The sequence below is a fragment of the Periplaneta americana genome, chromosome 6, assembly GCF_040183065.1.
Source record: "Periplaneta americana isolate PAMFEO1 chromosome 6, P.americana_PAMFEO1_priV1, whole genome shotgun sequence".
In the NCBI taxonomy this organism is placed as follows: Eukaryota; Metazoa; Arthropoda; class Insecta; order Blattodea; family Blattidae; genus Periplaneta; species Periplaneta americana.
This window is the reverse complement of record NC_091122.1, coordinates 184310517-184337375: the sequence shown is the minus strand read 5'-3', so window position 1 is coordinate 184337375 and position 26859 is coordinate 184310517. Positions and strand designations below refer to the sequence as shown.

Below are 26859 nucleotides of genomic sequence, written 5' to 3'. Positions count from 1 at the left end.
TGGGGTATGGTGATAGAGACTGGATTAATCTTGCACAGGATAGGAACCGATGGCGGGCTTATGTGAGGGCGGCAATGAACCTTCGGGTTCCTTAAAAGCCATTTGTAAGTAAGTAAGTAAGTAAGTAAGTAAGATTGTGTTACTTCGTCTCTTAGGCAGTAGATAAATACAATAATTCTGTACTCAATTGTTGTATTAAAATACAGACAAATTGAATGCGCGGAGTATCATACACGGCATTATGCTTAATTAGAATGTATAATTGTGAATATAGGAATATAAGTTAAATATAGTAAACATAATCTATAATTTCCATATGGCATAGGCTACAATAAATATGTCCAGTGTCATAGTATTGTGGTCTAAGGCATCTTGCCTACGACTAACATTACAGAATGAGAACCAGTTCGAGTCCGTGTGGGAAATAAATTTTCTCATGAAATTTCTGCCAGTATATGGGACTGGTGTCCACCCAGAATCGTGACACTCTTGGGGAGCTAAAATAGGTAGTGAAATCCGGTTTTGAAAACCAGCTATAATGACTGGGGAGAGCATCATGCTAACCACACAATACCTCCGTTCTAATTGAATGATCATTCATCTCGGCTTGTCAGCCCTGTCCCTTCATGGGCTGCTGCGCCTTGGATTAAAAATATAATAAATATAATCCTCATCAATCACTTTCATATAATGCCACATTATCACATAAGTCTAAGAATGTACATACATTGTCTTATCAGAATTACGTGTTAAAGTCTTAATTCTGAGAAAGATTTTTTCAGTGTCGAGATTTCAACATTTCATGCAATTGAAGAACATGCATTGAACTCATTTTATGAAGTTAAATCCTCAGAAAATACAGTGCACGTGTAACAACATGACAGCTTATCAGTCAGCACTTTTGAAACTTGTTTCTTTTTTAAGGTTTAGGAAGTGAAGTAAGCACCAAAGTTATCATTCCGCGTAATATGTCCTTCCCGATTATACACTCATTATCAGGAAGCAATAATAGCAACAATGAGACAGCACAAATGTCTCATGTACTTGCATTTCTCATTTCTATTCATGCTCAAGAATGTTTAATAATTATATAAAAATTATGCTTTCTTTAACTCAATACATTCTTCATCACAAAAAAGTCAGGACAATAGTCAATATTATGCTCTAGACACTGGAAGTTTGACAATACAACTCGCTTAATAATTTAAAAAAAATCCTGCGTACATTGTATTGCAATGTTCAATATTCAAGTGCTTAAAGCAATTCTGCTAATGAAATTCACAGGAAATCCCCACAAGCTGGATAATTTACGAAAATGATAAGAACTACTTCATGTTTTCGCGAATGAATAAATTAGGTTTCGAAAACATTTCTAAGCTGGGCATATGTAGAATTTCGAAGGCCATCAAAAGTTGCATTTGTTATACCGTATTTAAATATGAGCAAATGGAAGTAGGTCTACAATATATTAAAACTGTAAGAGATTCATTGTATTTCAAATTAATGTTCCACTAACGGGGTAGACACAGTTGCACGTACCGATTTCAAAGATACTCTCCCTTAAAGATTACTTAATAATCAGTCCATTCGTTGTCTAAAAATTAAGTTTTTCATAAATCGTGCATTGTACTGACAATATTTAAAGCATTAAAATCTGAATGTAGAAAATACAATAAGTGCGATGTTTTAAAACTGAATGCATTTTTGATGGCATGTTGCAATCACGTGCTGCTAGTAGCCTATATTTCTATTTATATTGTAAACATGTAAATAACACTACAGGAAATTTCGTCCAGTAAGACCAATACCAGCGTCATTTTCTGAGATTAAAACTTAACTTTTTCTGAAAGATGATAGATAGGTGGTTCAGACTCAGATAACGGTCTGACCTTACACCTCTGCGACATTTAGAAACGCCAGTGTCCTCAATGTCAATCAATGACTTGCAGGATTTATAATAATGGACAGAGAATGTCTATGAAAAAATGTTCATTTCTATGAAAACATGTTCAATTAATTACAGTTCCGTTGAAATGAATGGCAGTGTAAAAAGAATGACGAAGGGTAAGAAAGCAAAATGCAAACATCTTGATAAAGGACAAGAGGGACTCATAGTAACTGGAACCCATGTTTGACACAAAAGTCAGTCCACCTTATATTGTATTTATTTACATTCCATGGTATTCATACATCGGTTCACAGCTAGAATATGGAACATGTCAAAAAAATCTTTATGCTCGACCATGCCGAAATGTAGTAATTATACACCTGGTAGCAGTCCTTTAATGCATGTCATTAAAGTACACCTACTCATTAAAGTACAGGTGATCAGCCAATGACAAGTCAGCTTTGTACCGTTATAAAACCGCAAGTATCGATTATTCTCGGATATGCAATCGAAAGAGAATTAGCGAAAAGTCACGGAGGCTGGAAATCCAATACTGTCGCAGAAGGTTATGTTCTGTTACTATAATAATTAGCTTTAATTGTAAATAATATTCAAATAAATTCAATTTGTCATCTCGTTTTTCAATGTCTAATTTAATTTCAGTGTTATATCAAAGTTAATATTTAGTTTACTCTGTAGGTTCCTATAGGCTATCAAGGTCAATGTGGACATCTGTTCCTCGGAAAAAATCAATACTTTCGCGTCTGCGCACATCTCACAATTTACGAGGTATTGCTCAAAGTCAGTTAGATACAAATAAAATGAACATTTTCAAGTTAGAAATATGGTCGAGCATAAAAAGTCGTATGAAACTAGCCTATAATGGTAATTAAGAAGCTCGTATGAAAATTATGAAACTCGCTTGCGCTCGTTTCATAAACATCCATACTCGCTTCTTAATTACTATCATTATAGGCTCGTTGCATAATGTACTATAATAGTACTACAAAGTCTTAATTATAGTCACAGTCTAGTTGAAATATGTACAGAAGAGTTTACAATATAGTCTACTAGTACAACACAAGAGGTTAATATTGATACTTAATACAAGACAGAAATTTTCATGAAGCATTGCTGAATGTCATAAATTCATGTACAGAATCGAAGGAATTTAAAATTCATTAAAGTGAAATTACAGTATAAAAAAAACATGTCGTTAAAATGATATAAAATCCTCTCGGGAAGAACCGAAATTGAATTACTTGCATATAAGCAACAGCCTTGACTGAAATCTTAACAAACCCGAAATCGATCCCATGCTTCGAAATGAAAGCAAGAAGCAACCGTATGGAGCACCCGCATTAATAGTGAGAGGGCCTGTGTTTAATACCTGAATTGCAGAAAGAGTAACTAAAACAGCAGCAGCAGCAGCAGCAGCAGCAGCAGTAGTAGTAGTAAGAATGGAAGTGGCGGTAACAGTACAGGCACAATTTACAGCAACGAGTAGAGAAGGCCTGTCAGAAAACTCTATAGCTATCAAGAATGTTAAAAAAATATTTACTTATACGGTGCTTTATGAAAATAATATACAGGCCTAAACCTTACGTATTTCATATTTCAATAGTGGAAGGAAGATATTAATTTTTTCAAAAGAACACGATATTGAAAATACAATACATTTTATCATCTGCTAGGGAAAGGGTCTGTGATGAGGCGATAGTAGCGATCCTGGTGGTTAGCAATTATTGTCTATGGATGCATACACAATACATCTACATACGCCGATGACATAACCAATACTAACCATACATACAATAACATAAATACGGACATGGAAATCATATACACACAACCCAAGAACCAAAAACTCAACACACTAGAACAATACGAAATATACAAACACACTAAAACACATCCCGATCAAATCCTCAACACACAGATCAATTTCAGTACACACACACTATTCGACTCCACACTTCAACACCTTCCAACAATAAAACACACCCTCCCAACAGGCAGAGAAGTTCGAGATGACGCCGCGATCTAGTAGGCTCTGATGATGGTGCGTGAAACACTGAAACAGCTGTAAGCCGGACAAATATTACATATTTAACACGAGTAAGTCCACTAGTTCATCAATTATATTCAAGTGTTAAAAGTGGTGTACGCAAGATTCAAAATGGATTTTATTAAGTATTGAGCTTCGTGACTGCATATACTATAGTCGCGACGCCGTTCCCGGCGTGACTGCTCCTCTTTGCTTACGTCTTAGGAAGTGAAGGCTCTATAAAGTCTAGGTAGGTAGCATCGTTCGCCATTTTTGTTCTTTCGTTGTCGAGCTACCAGACGAGGAATCTATTTGCCACACCGTTAAACATTATCATGTCGTAGCTCCTATGGTAATAAATCAGACGCACTGTAATTGAGCAAATAATTGAGCGGCAAATAACGTTCTCGTGTGCTTTCTGCGAACGCCAACGAAAGAGCCAAAATGGCGGGCGATTATATTAAGTATTTATCGAGCCTTAGGAAATGCATAACGTCATCAGCAGCGAATCATAAGACGCACACTTTTAAATGTAGCTGACCTGCAACGTGATTGGCTGCCGGAAATAAGAGTGACGGGACTACAGACTGTGGTTTCAGTGTAATGAGTATTTGCTTTCAAATTAAAAAGAGGAAGTTCGTTAACCAAAATAATTTGTGTGCCACCTGTCTGGCTGGAACGTAAGCAACACATATTACGCTGTAGGGCTGTAGGCTTGGACTATATCTGGGATCTAGAATGCAGAAAGTTTGGAATTAGTTTTGCGTAATTGTCATTTGTTCATTAAGGTCAGTAATTATTTAATTATTGCCCACACCTGTGGAGTAACGGTTAGCGCGTCTGACTGCGAAACCAGGTGGCCCGGGTTCGATTCCCGGTCGGGACAAGTTACCTGGTTGAGGTTTTTTCCGGGGTTTTCCCTCAACCCAATATGAGCAAATTCTGGGTAACTTTCGGTGCTGGACCCCGGACTCATTTCACCGATATTATCACCTTCATCTCATTCAGACGCTAAATAACCTAAGATGTTGATAAAGCGTCATAATAGAACCTACTAAAATAAAAAAAAAAATAATTATTCAAGAGTGTTGAATGTTAAATTAATTAATTTTATTTCAGATAATTTTTTCCGTCAACTAAACGTGTTTCGAATGTCGCTACCCACAACCCTGCGCGACTCAGAAAGGAACCAGACACCATGGATAACGAAGTTGAAGGCTTCAGTGTATCGCTGCATACCCATCTTGTCGTGGATGCCACATTACACTTCCCACAAGTTCATATGTGATCTCATAGCGGGGGTGACTGTTGGCCTGACTGTGATACCCCAGAGCTTGGCCTACGCAACCCTCGCAGGATTAGAGCCACAGGTATGAGGGAGACTGTAATTGTACTGTATTGTATTGTTGTATTGTATTGTATTTATTAACATTCCATGGTATTCATACATTCCTTACAGCTAGAATATGGAACAAGCCAAAAAACTTAATACTATTATAAAGTCTTAGTTTATAGTCACAGTCTAGATGAAATAAATAAATAAATAAATAAATATATATATATATATATATATATATATATATATATATATATATATATATATATATATATAGACGAGATTTACAATATAGTCTACTAGTACAACACAAAGTTTTACCCATTTTGAATCTTGCACTAACATACGAAAACAAAAGCACACATAAGATCGCTTTTTCATTCAGAAAGCAGAAATACAACATAGCATACAGAACAGAAAACACACTACAAAGACATCTCAGCACACAAAAAACACAAACAAATAAATACAACCACACAGGCGTATACAAACTCACATGTAATAGTTGCGATACGTTCTACATGGGACAGACAGGCAGATCATTCCAAACACGCTACAAAGAACACATTAAACCAATAACCAGAGGACACAATACATCTACATACGCTGATCACATAACCAATGCTAACCACACATACAATAACATAAATACAGACATGGAAATCCTACACATACAACCCAAGAATCAAAATCTCAACACACTAGAACAATACGAAATATACAAACACACCCTGATCAAATTCTCAACATACAGATCAATTTTAGTACACACACACTATTTGACTCCACTTTTCAACACCTTTCAACAATCAAACGCACCCACATAACAGGCAGAGAAGTTCGAGATGACGCTGAGATCTAGTAGGCTCTGAGGATGGTGTGATGAAGCACCGAAACAGCTGTAAGCCGCACATACTTACATAATTAACACGAGTAAGATCGCCATTTAATCAATTACTTATATTCTAGTGTTAAAAGTAGTGTACGCAAGATTCAAAATGAAATACTGTATTTACAATTTTGATCCTATATTTTCCATTATTTTTATATAAACATTTTAATACTGGTGAAAATTATAGGAGATCAAAGTTGTCTTCGTAAATGTCTGTCATTTATATTTATTCACTGAACTGTTTTTCTTATGATTTAGATATGTACAGATTTAAAGTATCTTTAAGCTGTAAAAAGTATGTGTATATTTCTCAGGGTCTTAAAATTGATACAACACATAAACGTGAATAAAGTCCACTGAAAAGTGTCGAGTAACATTATAAATCAAATAAGCGGACGTGCCTTTCAGAAGAGTAAAGTCACGTTCATGTTTATTTCAAATTTACCCTCACCTTGCTTATCTTTCATGTTATAACTTCATTACATAATATCACAAGGTATACAGATCAGTAATAGTGATAATGTTATAACATCATTACATAACATCACTGAGTAGGCCTATATAGTTCAGTAATGCTGATTATACTGCCTTATTTACAGAAACAATTTGAAATTACCCACACACACATATTGCACGTGTGTTTAGATCCATATGTGAATGTACAGTGTAGTCTGAACTGCTGTAAATGATCTTACGATTGTAGTTGTATTTATTCTTGTATTAAGTGACAGACGCTCAGTGATATGTTATTTGTCATCTAAGAGCAAGAAGGGACATTTATAACCTGGCCAAGCGCAGTTTGCACTTCATGTCTGGTAGCACTGTTGTGGAAAACATAAACAACCAACAGACTGTCCACTCAGCTTATGACGACACCTGGTGTATCACGTAAGCATCACGTAGCTCCATGCACCTGGTATAAACCCCACTCCTCCACCTTCGTATTGTATTGTATTTTATTAACATTCCATGGTATTCATACATTGCTTTACAGCTAGAATATGGAACAAGTCAAAAAACTTAATACTATTATAAAATTTTAATTTATAGTCACAGTCTAGATGAAATATATACAGACTAGATTTACAATATAGTCTACTAGTACAACACAAAGTTTTAGTATCAATTTCATGAAGCGTTATTGAATGTCATGAATTCACCTACAGAATAGAAGGCGTGAGAAATTAGGTACTTCTTTAATTTGGCCCTAAATAATTTTAAGCATTGAGTTTCATTTTTTATATCGATAGGGAGGCCATTAAAAATTTTTACTGCCATATAACGCACTCCTTTTTGATAGCACGATAGACTTGCCGATGGAGTATGAAAGTCATTTTTGACGTGTATTTATGCTATGAACTGTTGAATTAGTTACAAAGTTTTCACGATTACATACAAGGAAGATTATTAATGAAAAGATATACTGACAAGCCATGGGCATTATTTGTAGTTTTTTGAAAATAGCCCTACACGATTCCCTAGATTTGGCACCTACTATTATTCTAATTACTCTTTTTTGTAATAGAAATATATTGTTAATATATGTGGAATTTCCCCAGAATATTATTCCAAAACTCATTACCGAGTGGAAGTATGCAAAGTATATTGTTTTTAAGGTATTGATATTTACTATCTTTTGCATAGATCTAATAGCAAAACAAGCTGAATTTAGTTTGGGGGTAATTTCTTTAATATGATTTTTCCAATTTAACACATTATCGATTTTTAAGCCAAGAAATTTGGTTGTTGTTGTTTCTAATAGGGATCTATTATTAATCATTGTGCTAGAAATTTGCGACGTTGAATTTGGACAGGATTTAAATTGAATTATGTTAGTTTTGTTACAATTTAATACTAATTTATTGACTGAGAACCAGTCACATATTTTGAAGAGAATTTCCTCTGTTGAAGATTGGAATGTGTTGAAGTTATTGGCTGTAATTACTATACTTGTGTCATCTGCAAATAATATGGGATGACCTACATCTTTTATTAGGGGGACAACATCATTTATAAACATTAGAAAAAGTAGGGGACCTAATATAGATCCTTGAAACCCCATTCTTCCACCTTCGTGTACAACAATAACCTCTGCCCTGCACTATTGTTAGTATACACACCAGCAACACTGTCGTTCTGGTAACACTTTTTACCTTATACCAGAGAAATCGCAAACAATCGTAATGGGACATAATCGTCTACGAAGCACTCTTGATAGTGGTACTATACCACATGTAATATTGAATGGGATTATTGTTAAATACAGTGAAACCGTTAAAAATCTTGGCATTTTTATGGATAGTGATCTAAATTGGAACGCTCAAGTACCGGTAACACACATTTGCAAAAAAATATTTTCTCAGCTTCACTCCTTGTTTCATATGAAAGAATTTCTACCACTTAGTCTAAAAAAGAATCTTATTCAGATGCTTGTAATGCCCCATTTTGATTATTGCGATTCCTTGCTAACTAATGTAAGTGCACTCTTAGCTGAGAGACTACAACGTGTTCATAATGTGTGCATACGATTCATCTGGAATACTCGTAAATTTGACCAAATGACACCTTCCCTCCAGTTACTTTCATGGGTGCGTCTGAAGGAACGAAGAACAATACATTCACTGTCTCTTCTCTTTAGAATCATGCATACTTCTACTCCGAATTATCTGTTATCGCACTTTCAGTTTCTTACAACTCTTCGAAACAGACATCAAGCACTTCTTTCTATCCCTCATCATAGAACGTCTTTATACTCATCTTCCTATACTGTAGAAATACCTCGCCTCTGGAATTCGTTACCTAATGACGTCAGGGACTGCCGGACTTTATCACAATTCAAAATTAAATTGGAAAATTTTGTCCTAGTTAATGTTTTTTAGGTATCATTTAAAGTTTGTGTGACTGCAACCTGTGTATATTTTTGTGTGGCTTTACTTTGTTTATAGTGTTTTTTTCTCTCTCTCTTTATTTCTTGTGTAGCTTTACTTTGTATATAGTGTATTTTTTTCTGTTTATTTCTATTATTGTATTTGTATTCCTGGTGTTGTGGAAGAGAAGGCCTGATGGCCTTAACTACACCAGAATAAATAAATAAATAAATAAATAAATAAATAAATAAATGTCTCATCTATATAAACCACTGGTCTTTGTTCCCCCATTTCATTTTTTCTTAGAGACAGTGACGAAGCTCTTTAGAGGCTTAGTCTACCCAAAAATTGAGTTGTTATACCTAGTAACATTAGTCCTATAAGCTCGTGATAACGATGTTTCACTTGATCCTTCCAGATATTAACTTCAACTGTTGGCAGTCATTCCAGTATGCAGAGTTCACTGCGACTGCATTGTTGAGTTTAGTTTAATCAAAAGTGCATGCCTGTGTGCGTTAAATTTTAATTTTGTGCAAAATAGCTCAGACTGAGAGAACATTGAATTCATTATTTGTAGAATTAAAAGAGAAATCGTTTTGAAGTTGGACGTATGAAACAAAATGTGCTTACAAAGACAGGAGATCGACACCACATTTACATATAACAACAGCGCATGGAGGAAGATAAAATAAAAATTTTCAATTGTCATGGTATGAGAAATATCCTTGGCTAACAGGGTGCTCTGAGGCAAATAAGTTATATTGTTATACGGTATCTGTATCTGATTGGGGGTGAAAATGAGTGGTCATCATCTTCTTGTTGGGTCTATGTCTCAAAAATATTAGGTAGAAAAGCCGAGAAACATTGCCCTATAAAAAGATACAAGGCAAGAAGTTTTTTTTAGCCTACCCAGTATTTACACCTTAGCTTTGCCACTGCTAAGAGCGTGCAGGTATCTCGACCTTTTAGCCACAATGTCAGGTCGTTTAACCATACGACATCTGGGGCCTTTTTCACGAAAGTACAAATTACAAATGTATAAATTTACAGGAAGTAGTTCCTGTAGTTATAAATTACAGTAAAATGAATTTCACAAAACATTCGAAAACATTCTTGTAATTGTAACAGTCATTTATAAATAATGTAGGCCGTGAGTGATGTATATAAATAGGGTAGGCCATGAGTGATACATATAAATAGGGTAGGCTTTGGTTTACATAAAAGTCATTGTTGAAGTTATATCAATAATACTTTCATTAGCCAAGAATGCAAAACAGAATAGAATGCCAACTATAACATCACAGTATAGGTATTCATGTACCTTTATATAAACTGATTGCAAAGAAACATTGTTTATAAAGGTGGTAATAGTGATGTTATCTGTTGATTTGTTTCAGTATGGTTTATACTCTGCTTTCGTGGGCTGTTTTGTATACGTTGTGTTTGGGAGTTGTAAGGATATCACGATTGGACCAACTGCTCTTATGGCCCTCATGACGTACCAACAAGTCATTGGACGTAATGTGGACTTCGCCATTTTGTTGTGCTTCCTAACTGGCTGTGTACAAATGTTAATGGCTGTTCTTCATTTAGGTATGTACTTTGAATTTTATTACAAATTTATTAGATTAGATTTTTCTCTCTTTTCTTGTAATAACTGGAATATTTTGTTATATTTTGCAGGTGTATTGGTGGACTTCATATCAATTCCAGTGACTGTTGGGTTCACATCAGCCACCTCAGTAATCATTGCATGTTCGCAACTGAAAGGTCTTCTGGGCCTCAAGTTCCAAGCCAGTGGCTTCGTCGATACAGTGACGAAAGTGTGGAGTAATATATCCAATACAAGACCCTGGGATGCCACTTTGGGTTTTGTCTGCATCATTGCTCTTCTTTTACTCAGAGTAAGATGATAATATTTGAATAAAACACACATACACAAAGACATCCTAACAATTTCTTTATATTCTATTATATAGTGTGGTTCATTCATTTGTCACTTTTCTCTTTTTCTATTCTACTTTGTTTTTTTATCTTTTTGTGTATACCGTACTTAAATATAACTTTTCGGTATTTTAATCTACCAACAACATTTTATACGAGTTACGAAGCTTCTTTACAAAAGCCGTTTGAATGTGTAAAATACGTAACTGATATGCAATGTAGAAATAGCTCATATTTTTACTGTAAATTATGTACTACTTTGCAAAAATATTGAGTAGAAACAGATATACTGTAATACACCGTGTGTTTTTCTGGTGTAGGACACAGGGATTTAACATTGCCACAAGAAACTAGGTAGTATAAAAACGGTGAAGAAGTAACTTTGGTGGGCTGTGTTTAGAAATTAGTAGGATTTGACAATTTATTTGTAAAACAAGAGAACATCAATTATGGTTGCTAAGTCAAAGCGTGATGCTCTCTTGTTTTATAAATTGTCAAAGCCTGCTAATTTCTGAACAGAGCCCACTGAATAAATTAATTTTTCATTGTTTTTATACAAAGGTTTCTTATGAAATGTTAAATCTCTACTCATTTTGGAAACAGCTCCCTTTATTCAGTTATTTTGAAATATTTAAAGAAAAGAAGTTTTAGAATCAGTGATACCGAAGTTACCAGTTTTTAGTTATTTTCTAAACTTACATATTACAATGTGTTGTTTCAGAAAATAAAAGATATTAAACTTGGACCAAAAGATGGCAAACCGAATCGACGACAGAAGGCCATTATGAAGACTTTGTGGCTTATTTCCACGGCTCGAAACGTCATTGTTGTTGTCATCTGCTCTACTATTGCGTTTTTCCTCCACAAAGGTGGGGATTCCCCTTTTATACTGACAGGTACGGCATCGTTATTACTGTGATCTTGTGTAACTTTAGATGCCTTACTTCATAGATGTAGTTTCTGAATTTCAGTTGCTTAAGGGTATATGTCCGTGAACGATCATAATTGCTCTAAATTTCTACAATTTTATAAGAAAATGAACTCACAATTGAACAAAAATTACAAGGTACCACAACAAAATTTATTAGAACTTAAATATCTGATAAAAGTATAAAAAAAAAAGGTTACTAATAATATTTTTAAGAATTTACTTTTTTCTTAAATTAAATTTTCCAAAATTTGAAAATTTTCACACATATTATTTCATAACTCCACAATCATTAGAGATAGAATTCTGAAATTTTGTACGCTGACTTAACATGCATTTATGCAAAAGGTAGACTACAATAATGCCCATTTCTTTGAAAATAGAAAAATTAGGTCACAAAACATTATATAAATTTTAGGCCCGGTTGCAGAAAGATCGATTAAAATATGATTGGCAATCAAGGAGGGTTTGATTGGCCATCAGTTCTATTTCTGTTGCAGAAAGAACAATCAGTGTTTGATCGGAGATCAGTCTTCCATCAGATTTGATCAACAGATTTTTGCTGGATAAGTCACTGATCGTCCATCAAGTAGGCTATTTATGTTGTTCTGTTTATAATGCAGTTACTGTAATTATATAGTAAATAGTTACAGCGTAACAATATTGTTTTCGACATAATGGATTCTTCTGATGAATAAATTAAATGAAAAAAAATATTATTGAGAAGAAGGTGTTTCCGTAATATACATGAATTGTTCTTATATATAATGACAGAGAATTTGAGCAAAGATTTAGGTAAAGTAAGGATTCGTGTGTTTTGTTACTTTCAAAAATTGAAACAAATATATGCAGACAGACAAATCGAAACCTTCCACTTTCTCCTATGAACTAAGTTCTAATACTGCTGAGATTTTATGCTGTTGGAATTTTTCAGGCGATCTTGGGTTATCTTGTTAAGGTCCACAAATCAACTATTTGCCGAGTAGTTAGGAATGTTACATATGAAATTGCTTTGTTATGGCAGGGTCTCATAAATCCCCAAACTTCAAACAGGGAATGATTTGAAATCCGGAGAGAATTTTCAGCCATGTCAGGATTTCCAAGAGTAGCCTAATATTGGTTGTATGGACTGCTCACTTCCTCATCCAATCACCTGATTGAAATGATGCGAACTTTATCGAAATAGAAAAGGTTTCTTTTCTGTGAATATAGGCTACAGGCAATATGTAGTCTACACCATCATTGAAATTCTGGAATGTTGTAGCCTGCTGGCAGGGTTCTACACATGACAACACAATATTTTTAATGAGTAGGTTACGAGCTCCATTTGTAAACAGAGAGATGGGAAGTGGAATTATTTTGGGTTATGGAGGCTATGCATGTTCCAATTTCTTGTTGACTCCCCTAGCAAATCCCACAACAGAAGCCCCCTCACGTTTTTTTTGCTTCATTTTTTTTTTTTCACTATATTGTAGTCCATATACAAATGGAATCCGCCTATTTCCTTTCTACAAAAAGCAACAAAACAGCAGAGCATTCACTTGAACATTCACTTCTTTTCCTAGTCACCGCCCACTTGATGCATTCGTTTCGCGACTTTTAAAGAGCATCAAATTGGCTGTGGTTGCTAAATAGCGCTGTTGTCAAATGTATTTCTTTCTCAAATCAGCAATTAGTAAATTGAGACAAGTTGATTGGAGATTCACGTTTGTGCAACGCAATGAACAATCAAATAAATCAGACCAACTGATTGGCGATCAGGGACTGATTTGATTTGCGTTTCTGCAACCGGGCCTAGTTATATTAAAATAAACAACTCTACATGTCTGAGAGTAGTCTACTTTTCAGAAATAAGTGTTTGTTACATGCAGGAAAAATATTAAAGATGTCAGAGAGACCATAACAATGTTATGGTCACCAAATGATGTAACTGCAGAATTTGTTTGTTTGTTTTTTTTTTTCATACCCTGATAAAACAGGTTTGAAAAATATTATTAGTAACGTTTTCTTATGCTTTTATCAGATATTTGAGTTCTAATAAGTCTTGTTGTGGTACCTGGTAATTTTTGTCCAATTGTGAGTTTAATGTCTTATAAAATTTTAGAAATTTAAGCCTACACTTTCTGATAATATTTGTGGTCGTTCACGTACATATACCCTTAAGGTTACAAATGAATTTTCGGAGATCAAGAATCTGTTATTTGTACTGTGTTGTTGCAAAGAAATGTCGATCGTTATTCATTAAGTGGACTGAAAATCATTTAGGTTTAATAAATAAAAATTAATGAATGAAAACATTATTAATGCAATTAAATTGTGATATCAATGAGTTGTATATTAGGAAAGTAAAGTTTGTGTATTTTCTGTCTTTGATCAGGCACTGTTCGATCCGGCTTCCCAGCTATACAGCTGCCTCCATTCAGCACGGTTCTCGGCAATCAGACTTACTCCTTCACAGAGATGTGCTCTGAGTTAGGGTCTTCAATCGTGCTGGTGCCTATTATTGGAGTTCTGGGGAACGTGGCTATTGCCAAGGCTTTCTGTGAGTTGAAATATTGTATTGCTACTGAACTAAAATAATAGTACATATGATCTTTTGATTCTTGAAATCACTTCTCAGAATAGGTACGAAGCATTGTTTGTTTCGAATATCGACCCTGTCACCTCTTGAAGTAATGGCATTAAATGCCCATACACCTGTTATGTAAGACATGTCACAGTTTTTATCGAGAAATTATATTCTCATAGATCTTTTTCGATGTTGCGTCATTGGCCAGAACGAAGAACAATACCTAGTGGTTATTCTTTGGTGGATAAAGCTCCTTTCTTCCTATACTTCAGAATAGAAATTATTTCGATGTTACAGTTAGCAAAATTTCTGCTCTGAAAGAAACTGAAAGTTAGAATTTATATTGCTGGTTGTTCTGTATGGTTGTGGAACTTGGACTCTCACTTTGAGAGAGGAACAGAGGTTACGGGGGTTTGAGAATAATGTACTCAACCAATCATGGCTGCTTATCGCACAATTTTATCGCGTCCCTAGCATTTGTTTAATTTTATCCCGTCCCTAGCATTTGTTTATTTTTATCACTACCTAGCATTTGTTTCTTCGTTTGCCAACATTTCAAACTGCACTGGTCTGGACGTCAAAAACCAGAAAATTACAAACCACTCCAGTCGATGCACAGCAGTTTCAAATATGACTCGCATTGGCATTCAAGAACAAGAATTAATAAAGATCACTGGTCATATATGAAGAGCACCATTCGGAAATCCTGAGTTGAGGGATACACCATGTACATCAACGAGTTCACTTCTTTTACGCACACGTCCAATATAACATCAACTGAACCACCAACCACTAAAACATTCAAATTTGAAAATTGTACTTTCAATAATTGTTTCTTTTAAAATTATTCATGTTTATTTTTTATTTCATCATCGTTAATTAAAACGCTTCTTATTTATTTCATCGTCCCTAATTAAAACTTTTCTAACACTTGTTTATATTATTTAGGTTATGTTTGTTATAGCTTCTGCTATATGATATTATGAATAGTCACATATCAGAGATTGTTTAAGACTAAGATTTGTTGAAAATCATCTGTCAAGTGACGTTGATTACTGGGATCCGGATAATTGAAGTGGAATGCAAATGTTTTAATAAAAATGAAACTGAATCAACAAAGCCTTCTTGACTAGTAACCATCTACAGAGTTCAATGAAGATTCCATAGTTGGCACAACTGATAACAAGAAAACATAATCATAAAACACTACTGCGTAATGTTGAGATGGTACAATAATACATTTGAAGACAGTTATATTTTCGTAAGTCAATTAATATTTTATTGTATTGGAGTACTTCGTTACTTCTAATCTTCATATACTTTCTTCTAATCGTGTAATAGTCAGTTAAATCCCACTCGAGTTTTGATTTTCTCTAGATAAATCAAAACCTCTAGTGAGATTACTGTTGATAAACTAGGCCAGCGTATAAATGAAATGCTGCTGATTTCCCCCCCCCCCTCGAAAAATGACCAAAATTTCATCCATTTCTTCCCTTAAATTGTAATGCTAATGGTTATCCTACCTTTTAAAGTCGAAATAGTGCGAGCCTTCAGACTGAAGTAGTGAGTAGGTTATATTGTTTACAAGAACAGTGGACTTAGATGTCAACCTTCAGGTGCATGTAATATGTAGAGTATAATTTGCAGTACTTTTTGGTGTTGGCAAGTTCCTAAATTAATAAGTTCTTCCTCCCAAAATTTCTAAACGCAAAATGATGGATATAAATTGATGTAGGAGCTACAAGGTTGGTAGTTTGCCATATTACAGTTTAGCACTGAGAACACTGTATTCACACAGCAGAGGCAGTTTACAGATGCTGAAGTTCTTAAGTTGTCTCTCCATTAATTTTTCACAAAATACGTAGTTTAAAGGAGGTGATGGGGGAAATGTCTGTTTTATATATTTCTTAAGCTAGAGACTTGATTGTTTGTACATACATTCCTATTGATATCAGTAATTATATATTTACATTTCATGTGTATAGATCCATAGTTTGAGTTCTTTAGATTCAAAAAAAGGAATCAATCTTCTTAATGTATCCAGCTGTTTGCTGACAACATAAAGTCCACTATAGTCCACTGTAGTCTATTCAGTTGTTGTTTTTCACGAGAAATGAGGGGTATTTTGATCGGTGTTCATTACAGATGCCTGTTGCTAGTAGCCAGAGTTGGGGTGTAGTCAATATATACTGCAGGGCTGTGTCTTCTGCAACTGGTACTGATGATTTTAATTTACTTCTTTTGTGGTTTATGGATGGACAGTATAGAAGAATGTGTTCCAGATCTTCATCATGATCATTACACCACAGACAAGTAGGATTATCAGAGATGTGAAATCGGTGTAGGTACAATTGAGTGACAATGTGACAAAAATGTTTGAACATGTCTGGGCAAGTTTTTGTACATTTCCAGGTCATTTGGTTTCTTTTGTACAGACTGTAAAATTTTTCCTTTGTCAGAAGAGAGACCATTGTTGATCCATAGGTTTATAAAATGAGACTTTACTGAAGCAAAGGCACTGGATAGAGATATCACTTGAAGAGGTCTTGGTTGCAAATATGTTGCCTGTTTTGCAATGTTATCGACTTTCTCGTTCCCAGGTATACCACAATGACTAGGTATCCATTGAAATGTTATTTCCTTTTGGAATTTTTTTAGTTTACTAGTTGTTTCTGAATTGGAATAATTCTATGTACGTATAGGTTTGGTACATATTTAATTATATTAAATATAGCCCCCTTGGCATTAGTAAGTATGCAAATAGATTTTTCAGAAATTTGAGTAACACACTGAAGAGCAGCATCAATAGCTAGCAATTCAGTGTCAAGACTGGAGGAGAATGAACATGGTATGAAGTAACTTTCTTGATAGATTCAAAAAAAGATAATTGCATATTTTCAAAATTTTTCGTCTCCCCCAAATTTTAAGTATCCTGTCTGAAATTTTGTTTACAATATCTTTGATTTCGTTAGAAAGTGCCTATGTTCTCACATTTTCTCTTGTAAAAAACAGAGGGGGGGGGGGGAATAAATATATTCGTACAGTATTTAAAGTCATAAAATTTACAGAATGCATGCACACAAAAAAAAAAAAAAAGAAAGGAAAATGAGTTTAAAAGTCTCCGTGCATTTTAAACTGAAAGAGTGCAGCCTTTTTAAAGATGGCGTGATTAATGACAAAACCGCCGTAGGGTTACAAAACTTCATGAAAGTGTAAAGTAGGCATCATAGCTTTTCCTACAAAAAACGAAAAATATAATTTTTGACCAAATATTACCGAATTTTCACCCATCCCCTCCCTTAAGCTAATGTCCATAAAATTAGCACATAAATGTAACATGGGAAATTGTATGTAATTCTGCTTTATAATGGTCATTCATGAATGGCTTGCAATCAAGTGCATGAGATACTGGGTAGTCTTGATTAATAACATTTTAGTGTTTATTTTGTGACTTGACTCTTGTAGTCAGTCCGTATTGTCTTAATAACAGAATTGTGGCTCCTGAATTGTTTCAGCAAGTGGGGACTCAGTAGACGCCACGCAGGAACTCCTCACTCTTGGGTTCTGCAATCTGTTTGGTTCATTCACCTCGTCATTCCCTGTGACCGGATCTTTCTCACGCAGTGCTGTCAACCACGCAAGCGGCGTCTTGACGCCCTTTGGAGGTTTCTACACAGGTGAGGGGGGATGAAGACATACTGGTACTGTACATATATGCCTATTCATTACTAAAGATAGAAGTACTCAAGTCCTAAGAAATAAATGCCAGATAGTTTAATTTTCAGAGAACATGTTACTTTTTACATTTAATAATTTTGGAATATATCAGCTCATAAATATTACGATTTTCTGTTATAAAAGTCCGGTACAGCAACCAGATTCAACTGTAACTTAAATTCTTATGTCATAAGCTTCAATTGCACAGCATTGATTGCAAAATTTTATTAACCATATTCTCATGCATATTTATCCATTATTGATCATTTTGTAATGGATTAAGATATAGACAATGAAATGGAAGCATCTGGTACAACTGACTGGTGGATATTTTCAGACGAACTTTTAATAACAACAGAAATATGTTGCCAAATGCTTCATAGGAACATAACGATTACCTCTAAGACAGTGAATGTTAGAAAAAACTTTTTAGATTTTTTAAATCTCTTCTCATGATGCATTTTGGTGCAGAGGTTACCATCCACCCTGTGGATCAGATGGTGCAAAGGAGTCATTGTACAGCTAATACATGGGTAATTGTTCTCATCCCAAATAAATATTTAATTACAATGGCCTAATGCACAGTTTTAGAAGTGACTCTTCAATAAATATCTTCCTTATCATATCATTAGTACCAGTATATGCATGGCGTCCTTAACAGAATGGACATAGTATGTCTTTTTCTATGTTTCCATAGTACTTTTCATTTTGGTCTTTCCAATCACCCTTACTATCACTCAATTTGAATGTTATTTATAAACAACTTTTCTTTTTTACTCTCTAATCTTCCCTTTTTGCATATTAGTACTTTCGTTTTCTCCTCACTTATTTTCAAATCCCTATTTAAGCAAAACTTCGTAATCCCGTCTATATTCTTCCGTAAACCTACAATAGTAAATGATGCAATAGCACCATTGTCTGCAAAAAGTAATCCTGGAGCTGACATATCTAAAATAGATGAGCAATGAACGTTCGTTCTGCTAATATTATGTAATATGTCGTTAATGTAAATATTAAATAAATAAAGACTCAGATTAATCCTTGTCTAACCCCTCTAACTTGCTTAATCTGTTTCGATACATTTCCATCTGGTAACTTAATTTTGAATCCGATCTCATTGTATTGTATTATACTTATTTACATTCCATGATATTCGTACATCTCTTTACAGCTAGAATATGGAACATGTCAAAAAATGTCAGATGCTGTAATAGATAAGAACTATCTCCAAAGGCGTGAATGTGAACTACATTGAGGAACCAGAAGACAATCGATGCTTTGTGCCATTGGGCGATCAATCAAGCACTTCTTTTTGCTTTTTATTCTTGAAATTGAAATTTCAATATAATGAGATTATGTGGGTAGTGAAATATGTTAATTGTATAGGTGATGCAAGGGCCAAGCTATGGAATGTACTGAGCTATGGTTATATTATAATAACGCTGAATATGGTAAAGTTTATCTGCAAAGTTGGGCTGTTTCAGGTGTTCTGATTCTCCTGGCCCTCGGACTGCTTACCCCCTACTTCTTCTTCATCCCAAAGGCCTCGTTAGCTGCTGTTATCATCTGTGCGGTCATCTTCATGATAGAGTACGAGGTGGTGAAGCCCATGTGGAGGTCAAGTCGTGAGTATTTATTTGTAATTGGTTAAAAACTATATAGACTTTCAGTGGGACTTATTTGCACCATTTTGTTAACTGACCGTTATGCAAGGGTTGGATTTGGATTGCAAAGAGTTGATTTTAATGTGACTAATCAGATCCCCATCTACTCTCTGTTAGTCTGAGCTTTTACAAAAAGGGAATTCTCTATTACACATGTTTCATTATGTCTCTGCCAGGCAGTGACCATCAAATTTCAAAGTAGGTATCAGCATATTACAAAGCATTACAACCTTTTGCTGTATTAATATTAATATATTTGCTGATGTGGCTGCAAAAGGGTATCTGTCGGATACAGGGGGGAGAGCCATTAATCCTTCCCATTGAAGGCTTTAAGGAACCAACCTGGACAAATACCCAACGTCCCATCCCTACCTTCCCGTGGTGCAGCTGTTAGTAAGCATCATTTTACAAGGGAGGGGCTACTCATCAATTAGCACTTGTCAGCTTGATGAGTTATTGACTGAATTTGGTATAATTTTCCTCTATCCAATACCTAATTCCCTCTTTACCTTTCCTATCCAGTCCTCTGACTGAACTCTTACTTTCTTCGACCCCGACAGCATTAGAGCATTCGAGGCCTAGGGGTTCATTTCCCTTTCCTTCCTCCTCTTTCCACTTTTCTGTTCCTAGTGCTGACCTGCTATGGCACTAAAATCGTCCTCCAGTGGCTTAAGGAGGGAAAGCTGGTGATCAACAAGATCTCCCAGCTAGGTCCAATGGACCCGTCGACCAACAGCAGGTGTGGTCCTCCAGACATTCTGGGGGTTGTGTGTGAATGAAGTAGCCACCAAAACGTTAAAATATGGTGTTCACTTAAATCGGCTACAACTTGCCATTTTCAACCTGCATAGAATTGGAATATATCAGTCCCCTAACTGCCCATTGTGCAACTCAAACCAAGAAATCGATTCGGAACACCTCAAAATCTGTGCTTCAGTGGCTGGTCATGATAATATCTTTGAAAAATATTGGAGTGCAAGAGGTCAAATGACTTTATTGTCAAACACCTGGCATTAGAAAACAACAACAACATATTTGGTGATGTAGATCTAGGCTATGATTTTAATAATAATAATAATAATAATAATAATAATAATAATAATAATAATAATAATGATGATGATTTATTTTAGCTGGCAGAGTTAAGGCCGTAAGGCCTTCTCTTCCACTCAACCAGCAAAAAGTGTATATACATATGCATGAACTTACAAAGAATTCAACAATTTGATTTAGATGAGAGTTACATGTATACAAGAGTTATTTACAAATTAAACAACAAAATACTATGAACTATTAATTAAACACTGAAATAAATTGTGTAGCAGAATTAAACTAAAATACATAGAATGTTAATATATTTCAAATGATATTAGATAATAGAAAGAGATTATTATGAGACAATTAAAACACAGCACAATCAGGATGATGTGAAAAGAAAAAAGTAACAATGTAGTCAGTGATAGTTTAAATCAGTATGATTGGAGTGAAATGCTAATAAGGTTATCTTTTAAGCTGTTCTTAAAGGTGTTTGTTGTCTTGCAGCCCCTAATACTTTGTGACAAGGAATTCCATTGACGCGAGGTGGATATTGTAAAAGATGATGAATAACAAGATGTTCTATGAAGAGGTATACTTAGCGTGCCACAGATAAGTGATCTGGTATTTACGTCGTGGTTAGAGTATAGATAAGAGAAACGAGACGAAAGGTAATTTGGTGTTGAAGTGTGCAGAATTCGAAAGAGTAAAGACAAAGTGTGTAAAGTTCTATGTTCTTTAAGTCGGAGCCACGAGAGACTTGCGAAGGACGGTGATATGTGATCATATCGTCGGATATCGCACACGTATCTGACGCACATATTCTGAGCTCGCTGTAACTTGACTGACAGTTCAGAACTTAGGTCACTTAACAAAACGTCACAATAATCGAAGTGCGGCATTACTAGGGTTTGTACTAGGGTAAGTTTTAGTTGCTGGTGCAAGAAGTTTCTCAAGCGACTCAAACAGTGAATGGAGGAACAGATTTTTTTTATCGTTTCTTTAACTTGAAAATTCCAACTTAGATTATTATCAAAAAAGAAGCCAAGATTTTTTACGACAGATGAATAAGGGATTAGCGTGTTGTTAAGGGTAACAACTGAAAGATTACTGTTATTAAGGGAGTTAACTAAATGCTTATGTCCAATAACTATGGCTTGAGTCTTACTTGGATTAAGTGCGAGTCCGAAATTGGCCGCCCAAGTGGAGACAGTGGCTAGGTCACAATTTAAGTTGTCAATCTATTCATTGATCGTATTGGGTCTGGAATGTATGTAAAGTTGTAGGTCGTCGGCATAGAGGTGATATCGGCAATACTGTAAGTTCTTTGATACGTCATTAATGTAGATAGAGAAAAGTAGTGGTCCTAATACGGAGCCCTGTGGCACTCCCGCCTTTGTGCATCTCCATTGGGAGAATTGATTTTCAACTTAAGGTAAAGAACTTTCTGTAGCAAACAGGATTTAATTCAACATTCTGAAACATGTGGGTCTGCCTTAACTCATTACACTGTTTGTTTGACTGGACTGTGTGCATCTTTACGATGTAATGATATTTGTTACAGGAAAGGACTTGATTCCAACTTTCGTCACCTTCATCACGTGCCTGGTGCTTGCCGTTGAGTACGGAATCCTTATTGGAGTCGGCATCAACTTGATCTTCCTGCTGTACCCCTCTGCACGCCCCACCATTCATGTAGAGAAAGCTGCCGTAAGTGTGGAGGTCTTAATGGTGATGAGTGTGTTATTCTGTTGATGGTTCAGCCCTGGGGATAAGTTTCAAATCACAAAACAAGTTAATAAAAATGAGCTGAAATACTGATTACATTTCAGTTTACTTTCATCTCACAGAATTAATACAGCAGAATCTCGATTAACTGATTTGTGGATTATCCATCACCATAAAAGTGCGCGATTTTATTTTGAAGTGCACAGTAATGACTGTACTGCCCTTTTCTGATTTCTGAATGCTGCCTACCACTATCGCGTAACTTGATTGGATGTGTAACTTCCATTGGATTCTCTGTCAGGGTTAAATAAACACTTTTATCCCTTTGGATTTTCTACAGTAATATTACAAGTGCTGATAGTTTTCCGATAATTTAATGGAGCTTAACAAATGTTTATTTTCATAATAAAAAACATAAATTTTAAAATTAAATTAAACTAGTGGCTTGTCAGCAAATGCTGCAAACTAAGTTCATTAGGCATTCAAATGAAAATTTTTCAGATTTATTTTCAATGAAGAATACCAGACATTCTGAAAGTTATTTGCTTCCGTAATGATGAAACATACTCCCTCTGAATGGTTTGTTTATGCCAAATACTTTTTCTTGAACCTATCCACCTTCAGGTTTTGAGTTTCAACGCGAAAACGCAAGTAACAATGTCAGAACGATCAGTGGGTTTTTCGTGTGGGACTAGATAATAGCTAATTCAGGTCATTGTGACTTGTACGCGAAAGTTAAAAAAATGTCAGGTTTGCTATGCTTTCGAACAATAAACATAGCATCTTGGTATAGCTGCTGCATGTAGAGCTTGAAATGTAGAGGGTAAAATCATTTCATCCTGCTGAAACGATCGGGAGACTACAAAATTTTGTAGGCCTCTTATTTTATCAGTAAGTAATACCTTTTTGGTTTTTCCTTAGGAACTGTAATTTTTGCGCTCTCTTGAGCCAGTACTGAAGAGAATGACACATATCAATATCTACACCACACCACCATTAAGTATATGAAAAAGATCCAACCCCACTTGATTAATAACTATAAAATTATTTCATTTTTAATAATAGTATTATTATCTTAAGTATGTTTTGTAGTTATATACTACATAGCCGCCATTCAGTAAATTATAGAAATGAAGATCTAATTTCATATATTCCCTACATCTACTTATATAAGTCCAAAAGTTTCACTTTCATATCATCAATATAGCATTAATATGTATAATTAATGAAAAACAGTCGCATCATGGCATTAATTATAATAATATTTCATTTCTAATGGTAATAATGTCATCAAACCATCTCAAGTTTTGTAGTTTTTAATATCCAATACACAGCTGTACTCAGAAAAAGAAAATTATACACTGCGGAATCAGACCTGTAAATTATTTTGCTAAGCCTTGAAGTTTTTAATAACCAATTGAATTTGAGCTCTAAATATGTCAGCAATCTTGCAGGTCATGGCCTTCGTGTAATAGCCTATTGTTTATTGTAGGCTAGTGTGTGTTTTGTTTTATTCTGAAATGATGCAATTAATTCTCAAAACTGACGAAAGATGGATTTTGGAAAATATGAAAATTATGTAGGAAAACTAACGCTTTACTGAAAGTTACTATTTTTCTGAAAAAACTTCGGGTTCCAAGCTTCAAAATGAGGGGTCATTTATTAAAATCCATTCAGCCGTTTTCCCGTAATTTCCATTACCAGTTCAAATTATATATATAGATTACTGCTGAAGACTATTTTCAACGTGTGAAATTTGGCTAGATAAGAACTGAATCTACCACATGAGTGCGTTGAAATATTTTTCCTGTGAAAACGGAGATTATAAATACATACTAGACTCGTGTAGTAGTAAACCATAGAAATAATTGAAGCGTGATGGAGTTGTGAATATAATAGTTGAGAGAAAACAGTGGATTAACGTGAGATTGAGTCATGCTTGGTGCTAGCTTCAGATTGTGATTTCTTTTGTTTTCAGACTCGCTCAGGTGTGGAGTACTTGCAAGTGACCCCAAGCAACAGTTTGTACTTCCCTGCTGTGGACTTCATTCGCACCAGTATCGGGAAGGCAGCTGTGAAGCAGGGCTCTAGTCAGTTGCCTGTGGTCATCGACTGCCGCTTCATCCTGGGAGCCGATTTCACAGCTGCCAAGGTTGGTTGGCAGTTATCACTTAGCCAGCCACTAAAATGTTGATACCTAATGCGGTAGTTATAGTAACAGTGCTAATTCTGTAGCTGTGGGTAAATTATTGATCTGTTTACAGTAAAAATTCATTTATACGCAGAGGCGGCTTTCGAAGAGGGGCTGCGGAACTGCAGCACCCCCAGACATTTGTGGCTCTTGTCTCGTTTTATGTTGTGAAATACATTTATTATACAGTCTCTATTTAGCGGCTCGAATTTTTTTAAAAATTTCGCTCTCAATGACATGCACGCAATCGTTAGTGAAGTCAGTTCCTCCCCTGGTGCTGCCAGAGCAAAGCCAGAGACAAGGACTATAGGGTGAAGCCACTTCCTCCCCTGGAGCTGCCAGTCTCGTCTCGGATGCTTTGCGCGTTAGTTTTACCCCTCCTCCTGCTGCCCCTCGCCGTGAATCCAGAGTTTCCAGGCGCTGCAAAATTTGCAGCAGTTTGTCAGTAGCGCGCAGTTCTAAATACATTTTCTTTAACATTGTGAGCATAACAAGTGCAACAATGTTTAATTCTGTACAGTATTTATAGTCTATTCAGTTCAGTGCCTTAACAATTCAGGAGAAATGTGAAATTAAGTGCCCATCAGTTGAATCTCATAATGGAAAGAGCCGCTAAACAAAATACAAAGACTCGCTTATTTTTTGCTAATTTATCCAGTATCCCTGCTTTCTTCTCTCGATCTCCACACAGTCTGTATTAATTTAATGTGTTTCAAAGACAATTCCATCAGCTGGGGCAACAAGATGGATTTAAAATAAGAACAGTAAATGTTGTTCATGAGAAGAAGGAGCCGTTGCTAGAATGTTTTCAAACCATAATGGAATCTGAAACATCTAACAACATCACAATAAATGAGGCAAGCGCCCTGGTGCGTACTCTTGAAGATCCTGAATTCAATTTCTGACTCAGTTATTTTTTTCATTTATTGATGTATCATGTATATATATTATACAACCAACTACAACATCGCCAGTTAGATATTTCTAAGGTTCAAATCTGCATATAAAAAATTAAATTATGGTTTATTTAACGACACTCGCAACTGCAGGGGTTATATCAGCGTCCCCGGTGTGCGGAATTTTGTCCGCAGGATTCTTTTAAATGCCAGTAAATCTACTAACATGAGCCTGTCTCATTTAAACACAACTTACAAGATAAGGCGCATGGAACTAATCTTTAAATAAAGTAAGTTGCTTGGTTTATTTTTGTATGCAGCCCCCCTTAATTCAATACCCACGAGCCGCCACTGTTTATATGTTTTTATGGGGATCTGAAGAAAAATCGGAGATAAATGTATAACTGAAATGGCATTAATTACATCTGAAATAGTGTGTGAAGACTATATGGGAAGAACGAGTTAAGTCAGTTTATTAAAAATTTCACAAGAGAAATTTATAACTTCACAGTCAAGCCATCTCCGAGTCTATAATACAATACTGGAATTCATAACACATAATCTTGAAGAATGTAAGATTATTTGTAGGAAATCTCAGCTGTTAGACCTAAACATTGTAAGCATGTTACATGAGAACTTAATTCTCTCTTTGTTCTTACTTTCAGGGTATAGCTGCACTTATAGATGATTTTAACAAAAGAAAACAACCGATTTACTTCTACAATCCAAGACCAAGCGTGGTAGCTGTCTTTAAAGGTGCAAGCCTCGAAGAATTTGTGCATTTCCGAAGTCAGGATGAACTGGACTTCATCCTCAATAGTAAGTGTAAACACAGTAAGTTTATTATTTTGTTGTTGTTGCCTCCAAAATACAGTAGCCTCATTTTGTGTTGGGTTATGGTTAGAAAACTTGAATATTGTATACCTTTACTAACTTAATCAATCAATCAATCTTCTTAATGTATCCAGCTGTTTGCTGACAACATAAAGTCCACCATAGTCCACTATAGTCTATTGTACTAACTTAATAATTACATGAGATACAGACGAAACACTTCATGAATCATCATCATCATTATCATCATCACAGGTTGTAGTCCTTCGAACAACTGTTACGGTGTACCAAGTGCCTTAAATTCTGTGCTGCCAGAAAGCTCT

At 35.2% G+C, this 26859-nt stretch overlaps 1 protein-coding gene across 6 annotated transcripts in view; it reads left to right on the top strand.

Moving 5' to 3' along the window:
- Positions 1–26859, top strand: part of LOC138702117 (sodium-independent sulfate anion transporter) — a 122223-nt gene that overhangs the window by 56497 nt on the left and 38867 nt on the right. For all 6 annotated transcript variants that reach the window (XM_069829707.1, XM_069829709.1, XM_069829706.1 and 3 more), the window contains 10 exons: positions 5055–5305; positions 10428–10623; positions 10714–10934; positions 11696–11870; positions 14280–14444; positions 17987–18148; positions 19673–19813; positions 22452–22597; positions 24594–24767; positions 26368–26521. In XM_069829707.1, the coding sequence (XP_069685808.1) occupies positions 5055–5305; positions 10428–10623; positions 10714–10934; positions 11696–11870; positions 14280–14444; positions 17987–18148; positions 19673–19813; positions 22452–22597; positions 24594–24767; positions 26368–26521 (1785 nt within the window). The remainder of the gene's footprint in view (positions 1–5054; positions 5306–10427; positions 10624–10713; positions 10935–11695; positions 11871–14279; positions 14445–17986; positions 18149–19672; positions 19814–22451; positions 22598–24593; positions 24768–26367; positions 26522–26859) is intronic.